The 17253-nt window shown below is 46.5% G+C and overlaps 1 protein-coding gene across 1 annotated transcript; it reads left to right on the plus strand.

Moving 5' to 3' along the window:
* The first annotated feature begins 318 nt into the window (after positions 1-318).
* On the plus strand, positions 319-14388 carry LOC149335900 (uncharacterized). The gene is made up of 6 exons (XM_089554584.1): positions 319-506; positions 6691-6789; positions 7558-7618; positions 9463-9585; positions 10480-10787; positions 13575-14388. Exons 2-6 carry the CDS (start codon positions 6712-6714, stop codon positions 13752-13754), a joined length of 750 nt encoding a protein of 249 aa, XP_089410710.1. The 5' UTR covers positions 319-506; positions 6691-6711; the 3' UTR covers positions 13755-14388.
* The last annotated feature ends 2865 nt before the right edge of the window (positions 14389-17253 follow it).

Consider the following 17253-nt stretch of genomic DNA (forward strand, 5'->3'; position numbering starts at 1 on the left):
GACAAGGCTACAGATAAGAAAGCCCGAGAGAGAGTCCGAAACATACAGGGGGGCATTATGGGAGAGAGGTTGCTTTAACTGCTTTAACGCTTTAGCACCTCCGGAGCAATGGTGACAAAATTTAGGGGAGGGACAGAGGGGTAGAGCAGCGAACAATGATTCCAATGCTTGTGTCTTCTTTTCTTGGTCTCTTCTACTGCGCTGTTTTTATGCAAGGAATGATACCGGACCTCGTCGAACCAGTGCCATCCGGACGCACTCTCACCACTTCCTCCTCTTTCATCTTCCCTCTGTCACTTCGCTCACTGCTCTCTCTCATTTTCTGCTGCTCCTCTCAGTCTGCTCCTCCCTGCTGCCTCTACAGGTTGTTGGAACTATTTTTTCGAGTTTATCGGAGCTGCTCTGCCGTTCGCCGCTCCTCGCTCGCACTTGCTTGGGCGTCAGCGCTGGTTGCATAGCGCCCTGCTCAGCTGACGGTGCACTTGGCTTCTCGCTTCCGCACCCGGGTGAGTGTTTTTTGCTCCCGCTTTTAACTCGCTATCTAAACTTCCAATAGCTTTTGTTCCGCCTGGCAACAGCAGCGCTCAAAAGTCGGTTATTTGTGTTTGTTATTCGTCCCAGTAAATAAATAAAAAGTTCTGCGGTACGAACCGGTTTATTATTTGTCAGTTTCACGTTGTTTATATCTTAACAAGCCTCGGTGTGTTTTTGGCCATAAATAGTTGAACTCTTAACTCTTTCTCTGACTGCTTAGCTCCGAGAACCCTACCGCGCTCGCTGACGACGTTGAAGAGGTGTGACAAAGCCGTCTACGAGGCCTTCCCAAGCCGGCGATGGGTGTCGGTCTTCAGATAGCAACGAAGATTGCCTCCTCTTTCAAGCCGCAGCTTCCGACGTAGAGGATGGCCTCTATAGCTTTTGCCGGAAAATGGAAGCGCTTGTTCACTTCGCTTTTTGTACAGCTGTGCTCTGGTGATAGCGCTCTATTATAATTTGCGTTCACCGCGATCAAGGCAGTAGTCGTGGCTGTGCAGTCTGCCTTCTGCATTGTTGCAGTCACACTCTGCTGTATGAAGAGCGGATAAGTATGGTACCGTGCATGCATCTAGCGTGAAAAAAAAAAAAAAAAGGAGAGAATCCTTACACTCAATTGTTGAACTGGCAGCGATCGCGATTAAATGGTCTCAGTTTCGAGCGCTTAGTCTAATTACTGGAATGGAGCGACCATCAATGCACAAATCTGTCATCCATTTTTACACTCGTTAGATAGAGCGCTGCCAGTACCTTCAATATGCGAGCGCAAAAGGCGAAGCCAGTCTTCACATGAAAGACGAAAACGAGCAAGCCGCGATTACAACCTACCGTGGCGTTATTTAGCAACCCGCAGCCTTGAGACGATTTCCTCCGCGTAGTTCTGTTCTCCCTGCTTGCCCCCCCCCCCCCCCCCCCCTCCCTGTTATCGCAGTGCCGAAGGGGAAATTCAAATGCTACGGCTAAGGGCCAGAGCTTCGTTATCGTGCAACCAAAATAAACTGGAGAGAAAATAAAAAATGCGGTGATCATTATGACAGTAATTAAGTTGTTAAGTGCAACTCAGCTTAGGCTTAAAAATATACGCACAGCCGGCTGCCTTATAATTCGCCGTAGGTATACACAGAACACCTGTAATGATTTGTTTTGTTTGCATTTACTAGTTGCCGCCGCTGTTTTGCACTTGAAGAATAAAACCTTACTCACACAAGCGAGAGAGGCAACATCCTTGTGCCCACTTGTGCGGCCATAAAGTGACAAAGCACAAAACGATGCCCGTTGAATCAGACACAATGAAACCGCGAGACAATAAGAAAATAAAATGTGCGTTGGGAGGTTTTTGACCTGTGTCATGCGCTGGGAACAGGCGTGTAACCGCAGTGAATAACTGCACTTGACGTCGACCTGAACGCAGCCGTATGGTACAAAGGAAAATGTTAAAACCCTGCGGAAACTTCATGCGCGCAAAGACAAAGACAGAAAAAAAGTCCTGCGCTTTCTTTGTTAGAGAAACGAGACACCAAACTAGGTGTTCTATAACGATCATTCACGTAGCAGCATATGTAGAACATGTCACATAGTATAAGGCCTAGCTTTTTGCCTGTCAGTTAGAATATATATACAAAGAAAAAAAAAATATGGAACGGACGGCTCGGTTTGCTTTCCAAGCGCTTAATAAAACTGAATTGTGTACAACATCAGACCGAAGTTAAGAACTTGTATATATCGCTCAGTACACATAGTTTCGAAATGGTATAAAGGGAACAGAAACGAACCTGGCTTCTCGAACAAATTCTAATAGATTGTGTGCTCCTGAAAATGCAAAAAGAATGTGCGTTGAATTTTTCAGATTTTATGCTCATTTCTGACCCGGCCTTACGGTCTTCGCTTGCGTGGTGTATTATGCTGTGATAGCATCTGGCTCTGATTTTACGGTGTGGCGAATTTAACTGTGTGAGTAGGCCCTAGAAATCCGGTGTCAATAACTTGAGGCTTTGATAGAAAGGGATTGCAGGTTTGTTGGATATGCATAAGAAAATGACCCAAGTAGCACCGACCAATAAATCAATGTTATGAAACTGTTATGCAAGTTGTACTAGCTTTACATGTTATATTGGAACTGTATTTTAACGTTAAAAGGTAACAGATAATATTATACGTACGTTCTATTAAACCTTTAGTTTAGCATTCAATGTGAACATTGTGCTAATTTTGTGTCCTAAATGTGCCTTAAACATCAGTTAACGTTAAGCTAAACATTATTTGAATGTTGCGTTCTAAAAGTTTTAAAATGTTTAAATAATAACTATAAAAGAACATTGGAAATAATTTTAAGCATTATGTCCCAGAATTTTGACCACTATCCCTGCAGTAAGGATGTTTTTCAGCTAGCAGTTCTGTACAATAAATATCTTGGGTTGTGCCCGCCATAGCTCGCATGCCCGGCTATGACAGCTATACATTACTTTGCTAGAAAACTTTGTTTATCATTACCCCTTCACCATACGTGAGAAACCTTCAGTAATGGCTATATAAACTTGTCTCCATGGTATTCGTTCGGAGGTGAGGGAGTTGCATGTGCTGTTTGTCATTTATCGTAGAGCTCAAGTGTCGCCGTCGTTGTTGGTCCTTGCAGACCGTTATGTTGTATAGCTTCACATCTGGCGGGCCTGCACACTCTTGCAAGGTTATTCCAATGTTCATTTGTAGCGTTCAGAAACGTTTAAAAAGTACTTTAAGGACATTGTTTTTAAGAACAATATAAAAACATTTAAGCACTTCCTCCTGCCATTTTGGAAATTTGCCTGTATTAGAACCCCAGACGTTGCGCCTCCGCGTACGTTTCTCGCCTTGGCTCTGCACTCCTGGGAGCGACGTTCTTTTCCTTCCATTTCCGATGTGCGACCCTATTGAATTGTTGCCAGATGTTTCGATTTATCGCTGATATCGAACACTTTTGAGGTGTTTAAATGAGTGCCCTGTAGCGGCGGACTTGCTCTCAGACTTCCCTTTTTGCCTATATCGCCTCGCAAACTGTCGGTGCTCATCTGGAGAGCCCCCACTTCAAGCCGGCCCTGAGAATCGGTCGCTGAAAGTTCGATAAGATGCCCGAGTGACCACAGGCATGAGTCATGCGGCTGCTGTTGTCGCGAAGCCATGCAGCAGGTCAGACCTTAAAGAATGCTATGCTATATGGGGCATATCTTACGCTGCAGATGCATGCATTTTACCCGCTGTCAGTGTACGACAGCAGATTCAAACACAACTTTCTTGGACCCCAGTTAGCGTCGTCTGTCGGCTGCCAGCAGATAAACTTGTTTGGTTTATTGGGGTTCAACGTCCCGAAGCAACTCAGGCTATGAGGGACGCCGTAGTGAAGGGCTCCGGAGGTTTAGACCACGTGGGGTTCTTTAACGGGCACCGACATCGCACAGTACACGGGCCTCTGGAATTTCGCCTCCATCGAAATTCGGCCGCCGCGACCGGGATTGAACCAGCGTGTTTCGGGTCAACAGCCGAGTGCCGTAACCACTGAGCCACCGCGGTGGGGAGATAAACTTGTGATTTTGAGAAAACTACGGGGTGATATGCGAGATGCCGCGTGTACACGTTGGTTGCGATGGTCTAGTCCCAAGCATCCAAGGCAATTGGCACAACATTGCAAATGGATGGCTTCACACCGGTCGTTTGTAGGCCCAGTCATTGCTTGCCAATATGTTTCCAATATTGGAACGATTTCCTGTGGTGCCTGGAGTCTTCGTGCAACAAAAATCTGCGAACATTTTGACTGTCATTGACTTGCTTTTCCTTCGCGTCGCAAAGTTCTGACTTATGGTTACTGTGCGCAATGACTAAGTTCCGACGGTCATTCAAAACAACTGAGATATATAGCGAGCATCCAAAACTCGCGCGGTAATTCTGAACGCTCTCGGGGCCATGTCATATATGGTGGCGGCAGCTACGCAATAGAAACACTTGTCCAGATTTTTTGGGGCGCGTATACGTCATTTCTAAGCGGCGTCGGGTCTACAAAATCAACAGCATCAAAAAGGAACAGCCACCGATATATATCGTTCATATACACCGTATACGTGCTCCTGTCCTAAAAATGTCTGGTAGGCATCTCGGTTCTCCGCTTGTGGGGACCGCCGAGTGAGCTTCGTTGTTTTGCGTGGAAGCCAAAAGTTTCAGTTCAGTAGTGAGGTCGTATAGTATTACCTGCAACACTCCTGTTGCCACCTCGAGTGACAGCTATAACTTAGCTGAAGTTCGAAAACCAGCTCTACGTTTTCCCTCAACGTGCGGCCGCGGCAAAAACAACTTTCTCCACCAGTATCAACGCACAGTGGCGGAGATGGGCTCAAGGAGGAATAAAGTTTTCATACCCTCGTTGTTTGCCGTAACCCAATAAAGTGACGGAATCGGACGTTTAGCCACAAGTGATGGGATCGGAAAGCAAATATTTTTCTTTTTTTGACACCGGCTATTTGAAGATAAAAAAATCGTCACGTAATTGTAGCAGGTTTATTTTGCTCCTTAACTCTTCCAACAGAGGTAGGAGAAGCAGTTCATTAAAAAATTTAGAATGGTACGCAGTTCCCGACAGTAGAGAATCATTTGCGTTTACGCTGCGAGATGGGGACATGTCGCATATGTCGCGCTTAATTTCTCGCATTATTAGGCGTTACACACAGTCTGCGGTTGCTTGGCTCAAAGGGGCTTTACTGTACGAAACTATACAGACACTGAGACGGCACCGTGCGGACAGTACTTAAGAGAGACCGATTCTGTGGTTTCGGTTTGCTGTCACCGGACGCGCCTTGCATATAGCGATAGGTACCATTCTGGATGTACGAATGTGATAAGCGTAGTGTGCATTGCACGGCTGTCGCAGGAAGCAGGGCCTCGCAGACGACGGAACGCTTAACGATGCTATCGCAGCGCAACGCAGCGAGCTCGGTGATTCAGCTCTATAGTTTCGGTTTCGGTCGGTGCCAAGAATGCGGCGCGCACCGGGCTCCTCTTATTATATCTTTCTTAATGGTCATCCAGGGCTGTGCATGGTTTCATTTTGCGTGTTCTTTATCAGCTGAGGCGTCCGGATTGGTCGAGGTCATCGTTCCTGTTTTCTCAGAAGAGAGCTGCATGGCAGGAAAGAAGGGGGAGGGGGGTAGGAGCGAGTAAATTCAGTTTCTTTTTTAAAGTGCGGCACCTCTATAGTTTCGCTTTGGATGCCTCAGGTAGGTGTAGACGACGACTGCACCTGAGGCGCCAAAACGACGTGCTTTCGGTATTTGTTCATGCAGCAGAGAGCGAGGTCATTCGGTGGGAGGCCTCGACAAGGTGAACCACTCCCAGAGCACGGCAAAAAAGAAAGAAAAAATATCCTGCATTTTTATTCTTATAGTAGCCCTCGTCACGCCTGCGCGATTTTGTCAGAAATGCGCACATTGTAGAGCTCATCAACTAGGAGCTACGCACTGCATCTACGCGGCGTCTGGTTATACTGGGCATGACTACACGTACACAGCAGCTGTGCGTTGTGCGCAGTTCCACTTTTCTGCGTCTTACTTTGGAGCTGCTGACAGAACGTGGGCGCTGCTTTCCTTTATTTTACGCGTACTTATTTTTTTTGTTGTGTTGACTCATATTTTTACGTGCGCACAGATCGCTGAGTGAGATGACTCGTTAACATCTTTTTTTTCCGTGCTTAGTCAAGGGTGGAGAAAAAGACAAACGCTGAGCGGAGCGCATCGCATCGCCCACTGCCGCGGTCTGGGGATGCTTTAGTTTTTGCGCCGTTACTCGGCGCATTCAGCTGGCGTTAGCCCCATGTTCCGGAAACCGAAACTAGCTATTTTAGACAACTAGCCTTCGCGGCCTTCGCTTATTTTTCGTCACTCAGCCTCGCAGAGAGTCTCTTATAACACGGTCTCCACGAATCACTACAGCGCCTCTCCTTTTCTTTATAGTCTTCACCCTCTCCAATTTGTCTGCTCGGCGAAGTCCGTGGCGGCCTCTGACGTAACTCGTTCACGAGTTGGGCATAGTTCCGTTTCCATATTTCGATTACCTATGCTTGAGAACTGTCACGTAGTTAATGCATGCTGCTGTCTATGCCTCCTCAAGTGGCTAAATATCTTGCGCCGTTTCTTGCAGAGTAATCTTCGCTTCCTACCAATGGAGAACGCCGACGGCTTTGTCGACATGGCGGACATTTTGGATGAACTCGAAGGCGTCAAGGAAGCTCCTAAGAAGGTGATCGCTATCTTTGTAAAAAGCACATGCTTTCTTGTTTGATTTCTCTTCACACTGAATTTCTCTCTCGTGAGTATCTGCCAGGCTTGATTCGAACGGGAACTCTCACGTATGTTAGCCTTTTATAGTGCAGCTTAACATTGTTGTTTAGCAGGGTGGTGGATGTGCACTGCTCTAAAAGTGGGCATGTCAAGGGCGTCATAAAGAACTATGAATCAGGCTGCTTGCTTACTCAAGTTTAATGCAATAAAGCAAGCTATTGCATTATGTCCATACGCAGTGTTTAGTGTTCGATGCTGGCCTGATAGTGCGTACAGGTCCCCTTTCTTTTTCCTCTAGAATCTCAGAAAATTTGGCCTATTTTATATATCTTGACTGATACGCTACGGAGATCGTGCACCGGCTTTGAAACTGAGGCGCATTTACCCACATTGAATGCCCATGTGCTTTTGCAACGAAACAGAAGCCAGCATCCATTTACTTTCGGCGGGTGTTGTTTAGCTTTACTTTCCCCCGGAATCCGGTCCTTGTACGTTACGTTAAGTGGATGGAGGGTTCCCATCTCATCACAAGCTGCTTTACTTTATATACGCACCTAACTGGGTCCCTTTTATGCAATGCCCCCTTTGCGTTCTAATAGTGTTTTGGGAAATTAGCTCGTAATAAAAATATTTCGCAAGGTCATTTAACCGCCTTTCGGTTGTAGTTTACACCACTGTGAGGTCAGGAGATTCCTGTCGCTGATGGCGTGCACGTTTATATCTACAGACCCTGAGTACGCCTTTGAAGGAAGCACCGAAGACACCTGCGAAGACATCTCAGCCGAACGGTAAGGGAAGAAAAAGATTTTCAAACTTTTCGCTGCTTCCTGGTACGAAGAAGTTACACCAAAATGAGCGTCTCAAGTAAGAGCCGACGGTCCAGCCGACGTGGATCAGCCGACAGGCTCAACATTTTCGGGAGCATCTCATGCTGACTAAACAAATCGCGTGATTCTGTTGTGCGAAATGGAAGAACCAGATCATCGGGTTACGCATTCGTAAAAGGGAGTCAGTGGAACGACTTGGCCGCATTGCTTCGACTATTCCGGTGAGCGCATCTTGATCTGACCTGAAACGTACCACCCACACCAAAGAGAGATCTCAGATAGCAGTATGCGAATTTTAGAGTGTTAGCTCCAATACTCGCATTGCTCAAGGTCGCGTTAGTATGGAACACAAGGTCGTTCAAGTGGGACCAGTGAGTGGTACCACTGGTACACAGATTGTGGACCACATAATTGGCGTAATGTTCGGCGTGGTATCAAACGATTCAGCGTGCTACGGAGCATGAGATTACTAGTCGAATAAAAGCGTGGCACATAATAGGGATTCGCGCCGATGACCTTTGGTTCCCCAACTGAAACTTCAGACGTCCATGACGGCCAAACTAATTGACGTAGGACATTCTAAGTAGTGTCAAACGATTTGTATTCTGCGTTTTATACGATGGCAGCAAAAAATAGATATCTGGATATAACGAAAAATGTGTACCGGGTATAGCGAAGATGGCTAATGACGCAATATTCGTTCGATATTGCTAACGCTCGATACTCATACGCTAGCTCAGCGTTTTGCTCTTTTTTTTAGCGCAAAACAGCAAAGAATGGACAAGGAAATTGACAGATGATTACGATAGCTGGTAATGCGAAATTTGAACGCAGCTCTTCATGGTTGGCGGGTGGCACGTTATGCTGCTAGACATCCTCCGGGATCTTTCCGTGGCAGCCACGTTCCAGGTGGCGTTTCGATCTGTTACTTGGACAACCGGTTACGCCGACGGCGACAACTACGACGCGGAAGCGAGGAACGGGCGCCTAAGAGCAGCACTCTAAATAGTGAACTAGTAGCGGAATTTAGATCGACGTCCCCCAACCTCAAATTGCAGTTTCAATTCACCAAGCTACCGCACCACTGCATACAGCTACCGCCAATGGCGTTGTGTGTGGCGGGCAAGAGCCTGCTTTCTGCCACTGCTTGGGTAGCGCTGCTTAGCACGAAGTTCTTGGAGGTTCCAGTTCTGTACAGAAGAGAATTACGCAGATGCAGTCGATCCCGCACGTATCGTACTTGGGTATAACGAATGATTGCTTATAGCGAACAGTAAAAAAATTCCCATGCGGAAGTGTTGTATTGTCCGCGTTTATCGAACTCCGGTCCAGAAAAACGTTCGGTATATCGAACGGAGCGCCACGCTCCTAAGATCACTTTGTTCGTGCTGAGCTGGGTCGGCAGCGATAACCACGCGAAGACTCTCATTGGTGCAATATGTTAATATGCTCTCTATGCGGTTATATTCCACTGTGTGCTTACTTGTATTGCACTAAAACTACCAGTTATTTAGAGCACTCCTAGCCCACCATTCTGTCTAGTATGCAGGGTGACGTTTGGTAAGACGGCGGCTTGATACCCCTTATACATTCTGATGTCACTCGTCGCTGTCAGTTCACCTCCAGAGTGAAGCCCTGGGGAAGTTCATTGCCAGTAAAAACGCTGTCAAATGCTTCGGTTTAGTTTGAATATCTTACTTCTTCTTAGAAATACTGACAAAGAGCACTAGAATGATGATTTTGTCGCGCACAGGGTGGTTTCTGGATCACACCGTTTATGAATTTTGTTTACATTTGTGTCGCAGGAGCTCGAGGGGAATCTCACCCCCACTTTGAGCTGAAGCCAGAACTGGTGGTAAAACTCCAGATGGACTACCCGGAGAAGTTCGTCAAGGATCGTTTGAGCGGCTACGAGTTCAAGACAAAGAGTTGAGCCGTCTTCTGTTCTGTCTCCTCGCGGTCTTTTAATATGGCTGTGACGAAATATCTTGAGCCCGCTGCCAGTTTGAAATCTTCTATGAATTGCACTTAATTTTAGTCTTAGATCCCACCGCCCTTCGTAGAGAGCGTGGTAGGTATTTGTTTCGATGTTTTGCTCTTTAGTACTGTTCGCGGACATGTTTCTATACAATGCTGAAGAAATACAGAACGAATTCAGATGCTGATCGTGCGCGCGCGCGCGAGAGAGAGGGAAACATTTATTTTTCAACCCTGGTCCGGGTCACCTTCTCAGGTCCTACCGTCTAAGCCCATATGGCCTAGCACGGGGGGCAGATGGGTAGGAATGTACAGCAGGGGACAAAAGTCTCCGGATCACGTGTTCCTGTAACGAAGCCGATAACTCTGCTATTTGTCGGCGGCTGGAGACCACACTCGTGGAGGTAAAAGTTAAATTTTTGTTCTTTCATCTCCACAAGTGCGGTCTCCAGCCGCTGTCTGATTGTAGAGCTATAAGCTTCGTTTGAGGAACACGTGGTCCGGAGACTTTTCTCCCCGACTGTTACGTTGTAGTTACTTTGGTGACTGTGTGGCACGTGGACAGGTCCAATATGTGTGTGTGTTATCAGGGTATATGTGCTACATACCTGAGAGCTGGGGTGGCCAGAGCGATTGGGTATGCGGTGGTTGTACGGGTCACATGGTAGATAATTAATGCATTTTGGCACTCTGGCATAACATCTCTGGCGCTGGTCTTTAGTTGCCAGCTTTAACAGAAGCCGTTAGTAAAGGCGCTACCGGAAACGGAAAAAAGACTGTCTTGCGATGAGCATCAGAACTTCCTTACCTGCAGAACGATGACAGTCTCTCTCACTGCCTTGCAGGCACGCTGCTTCGGGCTTTGCTGCACCGTACGTACAAGCAGAGCAAGCGGCCCAACAACAAGACTTTCTGCGACCCTCTGGATTATGTGGGCGACTACGTGCTGAAGTTCATCATCTCGCAGTACCTTCTCGAGCACTGCGCCGTCAAGACCAAGGAGCAGCTGGCGCAGAGGCGTGCTCTGGTCGAGTGCCAGGAGGCCTATGCGCTGCTGGCTGTACGCAATGGCTTCCACGAGGCCGTCTTCATCGACGACCGCCGCGACTGGGAGCACCTCAACGAGTACATACGAAACGTCAAGGACGTGCAGGTATAGTACACGTCCCCCCATGCCTTCTGAAGCACGGATGTTTTAGAGCATTGCCGAGGGGCTGAGTAGTGTAATGGCCATTGGAAAATTTCAAAAGAAATCACGATAGTTCGGAGTAGTTGGAATAAAATTAAGTATCATTGCTTAGCAATATTAAAAAATTACGAGGAACTTTAGCGGCTAAAGGGGTGAAAGGCGAAAGCCTGAGTGCTGCATTCTGCTACGCGATTGTTCACTTCACATTCTGTTGGTGCATTAATTTGCCTTCAGGCGTGGAACGCGACAGCGTGTTGTAGCGCTCTTTGAACGCAACGCTTTTTGAGGAAAGAAAATCGCGCTGTAATTCTCAGTCATCTCGGTGGACACCTGAACCGCACCGTACAGGAAGGGAGGAAGTGGAGTGAAAGAAGAAAAAGAAAGAGTGGCCCCCATAATGAAGAAAATGAAAATTGTATTTGAGGAAAGGAAATTACGCAGTAACTGTCTCACATATCTCGGTGGACACCAGCCGAAAATTGTATTTGAGGAAAGGAAATTGCGCAGCAACTGTCTCACATATTTCGGTGGACACCGGTCAAAATTCGCGCGCAGTGACACCACAACATTTCGACCAATCTGAAACATCCACAAATTTGCTGACACGTCTTGGTCACGACAGTATGAGCCATTAAAGGCTTTCGCCTTAATAGTTGGTTATAGGAGAAGGAAAGGTAACTGTCTCACTTCTCGGTGGACACCTCAACCGAGCCGCGGGAAAAGGGATGAAGAAGGTGGTTGTATGAGACGAAGATATAGTCGCCCCGTTGTGGAGGGCCCCGTCCACCTGGGGTTATTTGACATGCACTGACACCTTTTGCAGTATGCCTCCATCTAAATGCATCCCATGTTCACTGCTCAGCAGCTGAACGCTGTTAGCACTGAGCCACCGCGGCAGGCGCCATTGATTCCGATGTTTTATCGAAGAAAAAGCTCGATTCGAGAATGTATACATGCGTACATCATATACGTACTATCGCGCTCAATATGAGTTGCAACGCGCGGTAATCGACCGGGGCTCGTTCCGTGGTGTGCGTCCTCCAAACAGTGTGCTGTGCGATGTCAGTGCACGTTAAAGAACCCCAGGTGGTCGAAATTTCCGGAGCCCTCCACTACGGCGTCTCTCATAGCCTTAGTCGCTTTGGGACGTTAAACCCCATAAACCAAACCAAACCAAACCAAACAGTCGCTCGGAATTCTGGGAGAAACGTTTTCCTGAGCGGGGGTGCTGTTGTTTCCTGGAACAGCAGTTTCTCCCAGAATTCCGAGCGACTGTTTGGAGGAGGCACACCACGGAACGAGCCCCGGTCGATGACCGCGCGTTGCAACTCATATTGAGCGCGATAGTACGTACGATTTGATACTTAAAACCCGCACATTAAGTAACAAATGTGTCCGGTATTTGCGTCGTCAATTTTGTTGTTTTGAGCCGCCGCGGTGGCTCTTATGGCGCTCGGCTGCTGACTCGGAACACGCGGGTTCGACCCCAGCCGCGGCGGTTGGATTTCGATGGAGGCGAAATTCTAGAGGCCCTTGTACTGTGCGATGTAGGCGCACGTTAAAGGACCCCAGGTGGTCGAAATTTCCGGAGCCCTTCACTACGGTGTCCCTCGTGGCCTTAGTCGCTTTGGGACGTTAAACCCCCATAAACCAATTTCTTGCGTGTTAATGCATATATTGTCTCTTTAGAGTGTCAAGTTTTCTCGACATCATAGTTCCACAGAACTGTAACTGTCAAAACAAGATTGAACAAAAGGCGTTGCTAACACATCTGGTATGCGCGAGTGTAATGGTATCACTTGATACAGAACAAAATGTTTATTATCACTCGCTATAACGCCGTGCTGTTTTTTCAGGCAAGCTCTTTTTTCATTCTTTATACTACCCTACTGTACCGTCCTACCTAATATATTATCGGTTAATTATAATGTAGAGGCTTTGGATGGAGGCATCCATTCAGCTTTCTTTGAAGCTTGTGCGAGGAGTCTGTCTTCTTTTAATTGAAGCGCTTTCTCCTTGTCACTTTCTTGCACGAGAAAACATTCATCTCTAACTTCGATAACCACTGTCATGATCGTTCGTTGATTTGTAGTTACATTTCGTACCTAAATGTAAAATTACGACGCCAGGTTGAACTTGCCTGCTGTCACTTCGATGCTGCCATGGCACAAGAGAGCTAATAATAATAATAATAATAATAATAATAATAATAATAATAATAATAATAATAATAATAATAATAATAATAATAATAATAATAATAATAATAATAATAATAATAATAATAATAATAATGCCTTTATTTTCCATCACAAGGATGAGGGAGGCAGAGAGAAAAAGCTAGGGATGTAGTTTAACGGGCTCTCGCCTCCCCGAAAAGAGATAGAAGTTGTACAGGAAAGAAATATGCAGACAGCATAAAAGCATACCAGCAAAGCTTAAAAAAAGTTTGAAAAAACCAGCAGTAATACTAAATAAATAAAGGAAGCATGAACAGAATCTATTTTTTAACACAACTATAACCCTTTGTAACGCGTAAAAGTCAAATGTAAAGACAAAATTACATAAAAATTACAAATTGCAAAATTGTAATTTAATAATTATAATATAATTTTAATATAATATAATTATAATCTAATTATAATAAGTTATAGTTATAATTAATGGTAGTTTTCCAGTGCTTTTTGCATTCGGTGTATAACAGCCATTTCGCCCTCTTTCTCTGCCGCTGTTACGTGGTGTGACCCGCAGACCCTGAAGGAGCTCGGGGCCGTGGAGAAGCGGCGCTGCTTCATCCAGAACTTCTTTCAGTCCGTGGCCGGCGCCGTGTACGTGGACAGCGGCTACGACCTGCGCGCCGTCGAGCGCGTCTACCTCCCCATGCTCAAACCATTCCTCGACGAAGTGGTCGACATGAACCTGAGCGACTAGTCACTTCCCCGCTCACCGCGTGGCGCCACTTACGCGGATATACCGCATAGAAAAAAATAGCAGACATCTTTCTGTGCAGTATATTTGCTCGCGGCTGTAATGGGCTTTTTATTGATCCCGCGCCCGTTCCATTACAAAAAGTACAAAAAAATCCTAACCGGGCTCAGCGGTGATTAGCATTTATAGTAGAGTGAAACTGCGGGGAGACGACTGCGGCGCCGGTTAGCCTCCTATCAGTCGTGAAGCAAACTGATAACCAACCGCTCCGTGCACCGTACTAGTCACTCTACGGTCAAACATAGTTTCTCCAACACTCCGCCGCGCGCTGATTGGCTCTCGAGGTGTCACAGGATGCCTAGGCGACATTCGGCATTACGAGAACGTATCGGCTTCTTCTACCGACGCGAAATCTTCGGCCGAGGGAAAGAAAGACGGAAAATGAACTCTTGAAGAAGACGCTTGAACTTGGATAATTTACGTAATTTACGTTCTCCGATCACTTTGCGTGGAACCGGAGAAGTTGGGCAAGGCATGGAGCGGGACGTTTCCTGTGATTTTTTTGTGTGCATTTATACTTGAATATCTTGTATTTTTATCTCTATCTAAATAAATTTGCTATAACTCCAAACAGCGAGCTGTTGTACATGTGCATTATGCGTCTGTTCTGTGTGATTAAAATGAACTGATAGTTCTGCACTGTCGTCAGATACAAGGTACAAAGGGATTGGTGAGTACACATAAATTGTTTCTTTTCAAAAAATATCACCGGAGCTTTAATAACGGAGTAGACCGTTTACAGAGAACAGTTTGCTCTGTCCACGACAGATGGCGCCACTAGGAGGTCCGCCCCTTCTGGCCTTCAAAGCCGGCGTCAGCAGCATCACCGTGCGTTGCGAAACGCTGTTGCGCAGCTTGTGTACGAACGTCAAGTGACTCTTAAACAACCCAGCTGTGATAAGGATCTCATGCGTATTGTTGAATTAATTTAACTGTTTGCTAAATTAATATCTAGATATAATATCCCTGTGGTGTAGAGTTGGAAAAATAGTTACATGAAGGAAACCGCGAAACAATTACCGCCGTTTTGGAGGAGCTGTCTTGCGAGTTCATGCTGCTTCCAAGCAGAACAGAACGTTAATGTGTTGTTCCATGAAAAAATAAACATATTACAAACGCCGCGCGCCAGTTTATTTCAACGCCAGCAGTACCTGCGGGAATGGCAGAACGAGCGTACATATTCCTGTAACCTTTCTCACCATCGACAAACACTGATCCAATACATCGAATGATCGGTGCGTTTTAGACCTTTGCAATGAGTGCTTCCTCGGCGTCGGCACAGTGCTCACTAAACTGTCGTGCGTACTTAACGCTAGCACGGTGGAAGCAGCAACTGAGCGTTTGCAAAAGTCCTCAAAGGAGGCGCTTCAGCATGCAATTCTGTCGCCCAGTGCAAAGCTCTACAGAAGTTCGCTAATGCACAGGGCAGCGGTGAAATTTATCATTACGAGAATTCAAATATTCCAGCCTATTCCGGCTGCTTACATCTGCGGGTGCTGAACTCCGAGCAGTTTTCAGTTTTACTTATTAGCAAGAGAGCACGGTCGAACGTTGCCGCCGCGGTGGCCCAGTGGTTATGGTGCTCGGCTGCTGACCCGAAAGACGCGGGTTCGATCCCGGCCGCGGCGGCTAGAATTTCTTTGGAGGAGAAATTCTAGAGACCCGTGTACTGTGCGATGTCAGTGCACGTTAAAGAACCCCAGGTGGTCGGAATTTCCGGAGCCCTCCACTACGGCGTCTCTCATAGCCTTAGTCGCTTTGGGACGTTAAACCCCATAAACCAAACCAAACCAAACCGAACGTTGCTAAGCTTCTGATGGGGTCCTTGAAAAAGATCCATACTCTTCCTTTGGAAGCCGGAATGTTAACGGAGGATATAGTAAATATCTGGACAATCGGCCGGCGATCACACGCACGCGGACGTTCGGCTGTAAGACGCGTGCACAGTGCTGAGCAGCGAACGATCTTGATAGCTGTGAACACATATTCCTCCATTCGGCAAAAATATCGAGCTCTAAAAGCACGCTTTCAGGCATTCGCCCGCTTTTAATCTGCAGTTCGACAACAAGTTATGCGGTCCACAAATATCGTTACGTGGTCCATTGATTGAACAAATATGAACGCGCAGGTAGCTGACCGCGGTATGTTGACACATTCGAGCCGATACCGTCAGTCTGAAGGAGGCGAGTAAATCAGCTGGTTGAAGCAAACATTTTCCAGCACCAACACGTTCCATGAGCACTCGCACGAAATTTTTGTGGCGTCCGGCAGCTCGTTATCCACAACGAGAGTCGGAGAAGCGTCTTGCAGCCGGGCACCAGCGCGCCGGCAGCCGTCGGAACGAGAAGGCCCGAAGGCCAGCGATGGCGGAATGGTCATGTGACCAAATATGGCGGCGCCCATGCTCCCGCGCTGTAAAGCGTCTATAAGATCCCTTAGTGTCATCAGGCCAAGCGTACAGGTTCCTTCAATATGAACGGGAACAAAGTTTTGATCATTAAATTAATGATTACTCCCTAATTAAACATGAAAAGTATATATTTTTTCTCTATCTAGTTATCTCCTTGGCGTATAATATTTACTTATTTGTTTACCGTGTTCAAGAACAAACGTCTTGGTTATGGTATACAGCGGACTAATTTCTTGAATGAATCAAGAGTGAATACAAGCACCTTGTTTGTGGTATACACACAATATATACATACAAAAAGAACTTGAATGCATCTAGAATGGGCGCAGAAATGTCAACATTGCTATCGTTAAGGTCAGCCAAACTGTTAAACAAACATGAGGATTGTACAGAGGGCAAAACGCTTGTCTTAGATGTAAGCGTGTGCAGTTAAACTCATATGAAAAACCTCGATCAACGAATCAGGGAGCACAAGAATGACGTCCGGCTAATAAATTCAGAATGTCCCCCCCCATGCTTAGCCCTGCGAACACGCCGATCGCGAAATTGCCTTCGCTAAGGTGAGCGTCTTGGCCACGGAGCCAAATCTGTTCAACAAGCGCCATATTAAGTTGGTCCCGAAACGTTGGGATTAAAAATAAATTAGTGGTTAGCGTCAGTATTTCTCAACTTTTCTTTCAAGACCCAACGAGGCGGATTTCCAGCGAATATGGTGCCATTATATTGAAAAAAAAAATAAAGAACCTTTCGGTGTGCTCCGGAAGTTCGAGGTTCTGTGGAATTTGGCAGTATGGTGAATGCTTCGATAGGTTCACGTTGCAGTGGTTTGTAGATAAGGGTGCAGGCTAGTTAGTTATCCATGACAAACGGTCTACACCTGAGAAAGCAGAACATAGAGGGAACTAAGACAATTCTGTAATTCGCTGGTTTCTAATCTGTGTTCTGGGTGTCGCGCCTAGCGTTTTGCACTCTAATGAACATTTAGGTAAGTACGTGAACACAGCGGAGATGTGGGAGGAAACGCATTACTCA

The sequence above is a fragment of the Amblyomma mixtum genome, chromosome 7, assembly GCF_055824585.1.
Source record: "Amblyomma mixtum isolate Tamu chromosome 7, ASM5582458v1, whole genome shotgun sequence".
Classification (NCBI taxonomy): domain Eukaryota; kingdom Metazoa; phylum Arthropoda; class Arachnida; order Ixodida; family Ixodidae; genus Amblyomma; species Amblyomma mixtum.

Excerpts from the sequence above, each read along its gene's own strand:
- LOC149335900 (XM_089554584.1), top strand. The coding sequence starts at position 6,712 with ATGGAGAACGCCGACGGCTTTGTCGACATGGCGGACATTTTGGATGAA. Across the intron at positions 7,619-9,462 it reads GAAGACATCTCAGCCGAACG|GAGCTCGAGGGGAATCTCAC; the intron begins GTAAGGGAAGAA and ends TTTGTGTCGCAG. Across the intron at positions 10,788-13,574 it reads GAAACGTCAAGGACGTGCAG|ACCCTGAAGGAGCTCGGGGC; the intron begins GTATAGTACACG and ends TGTGACCCGCAG.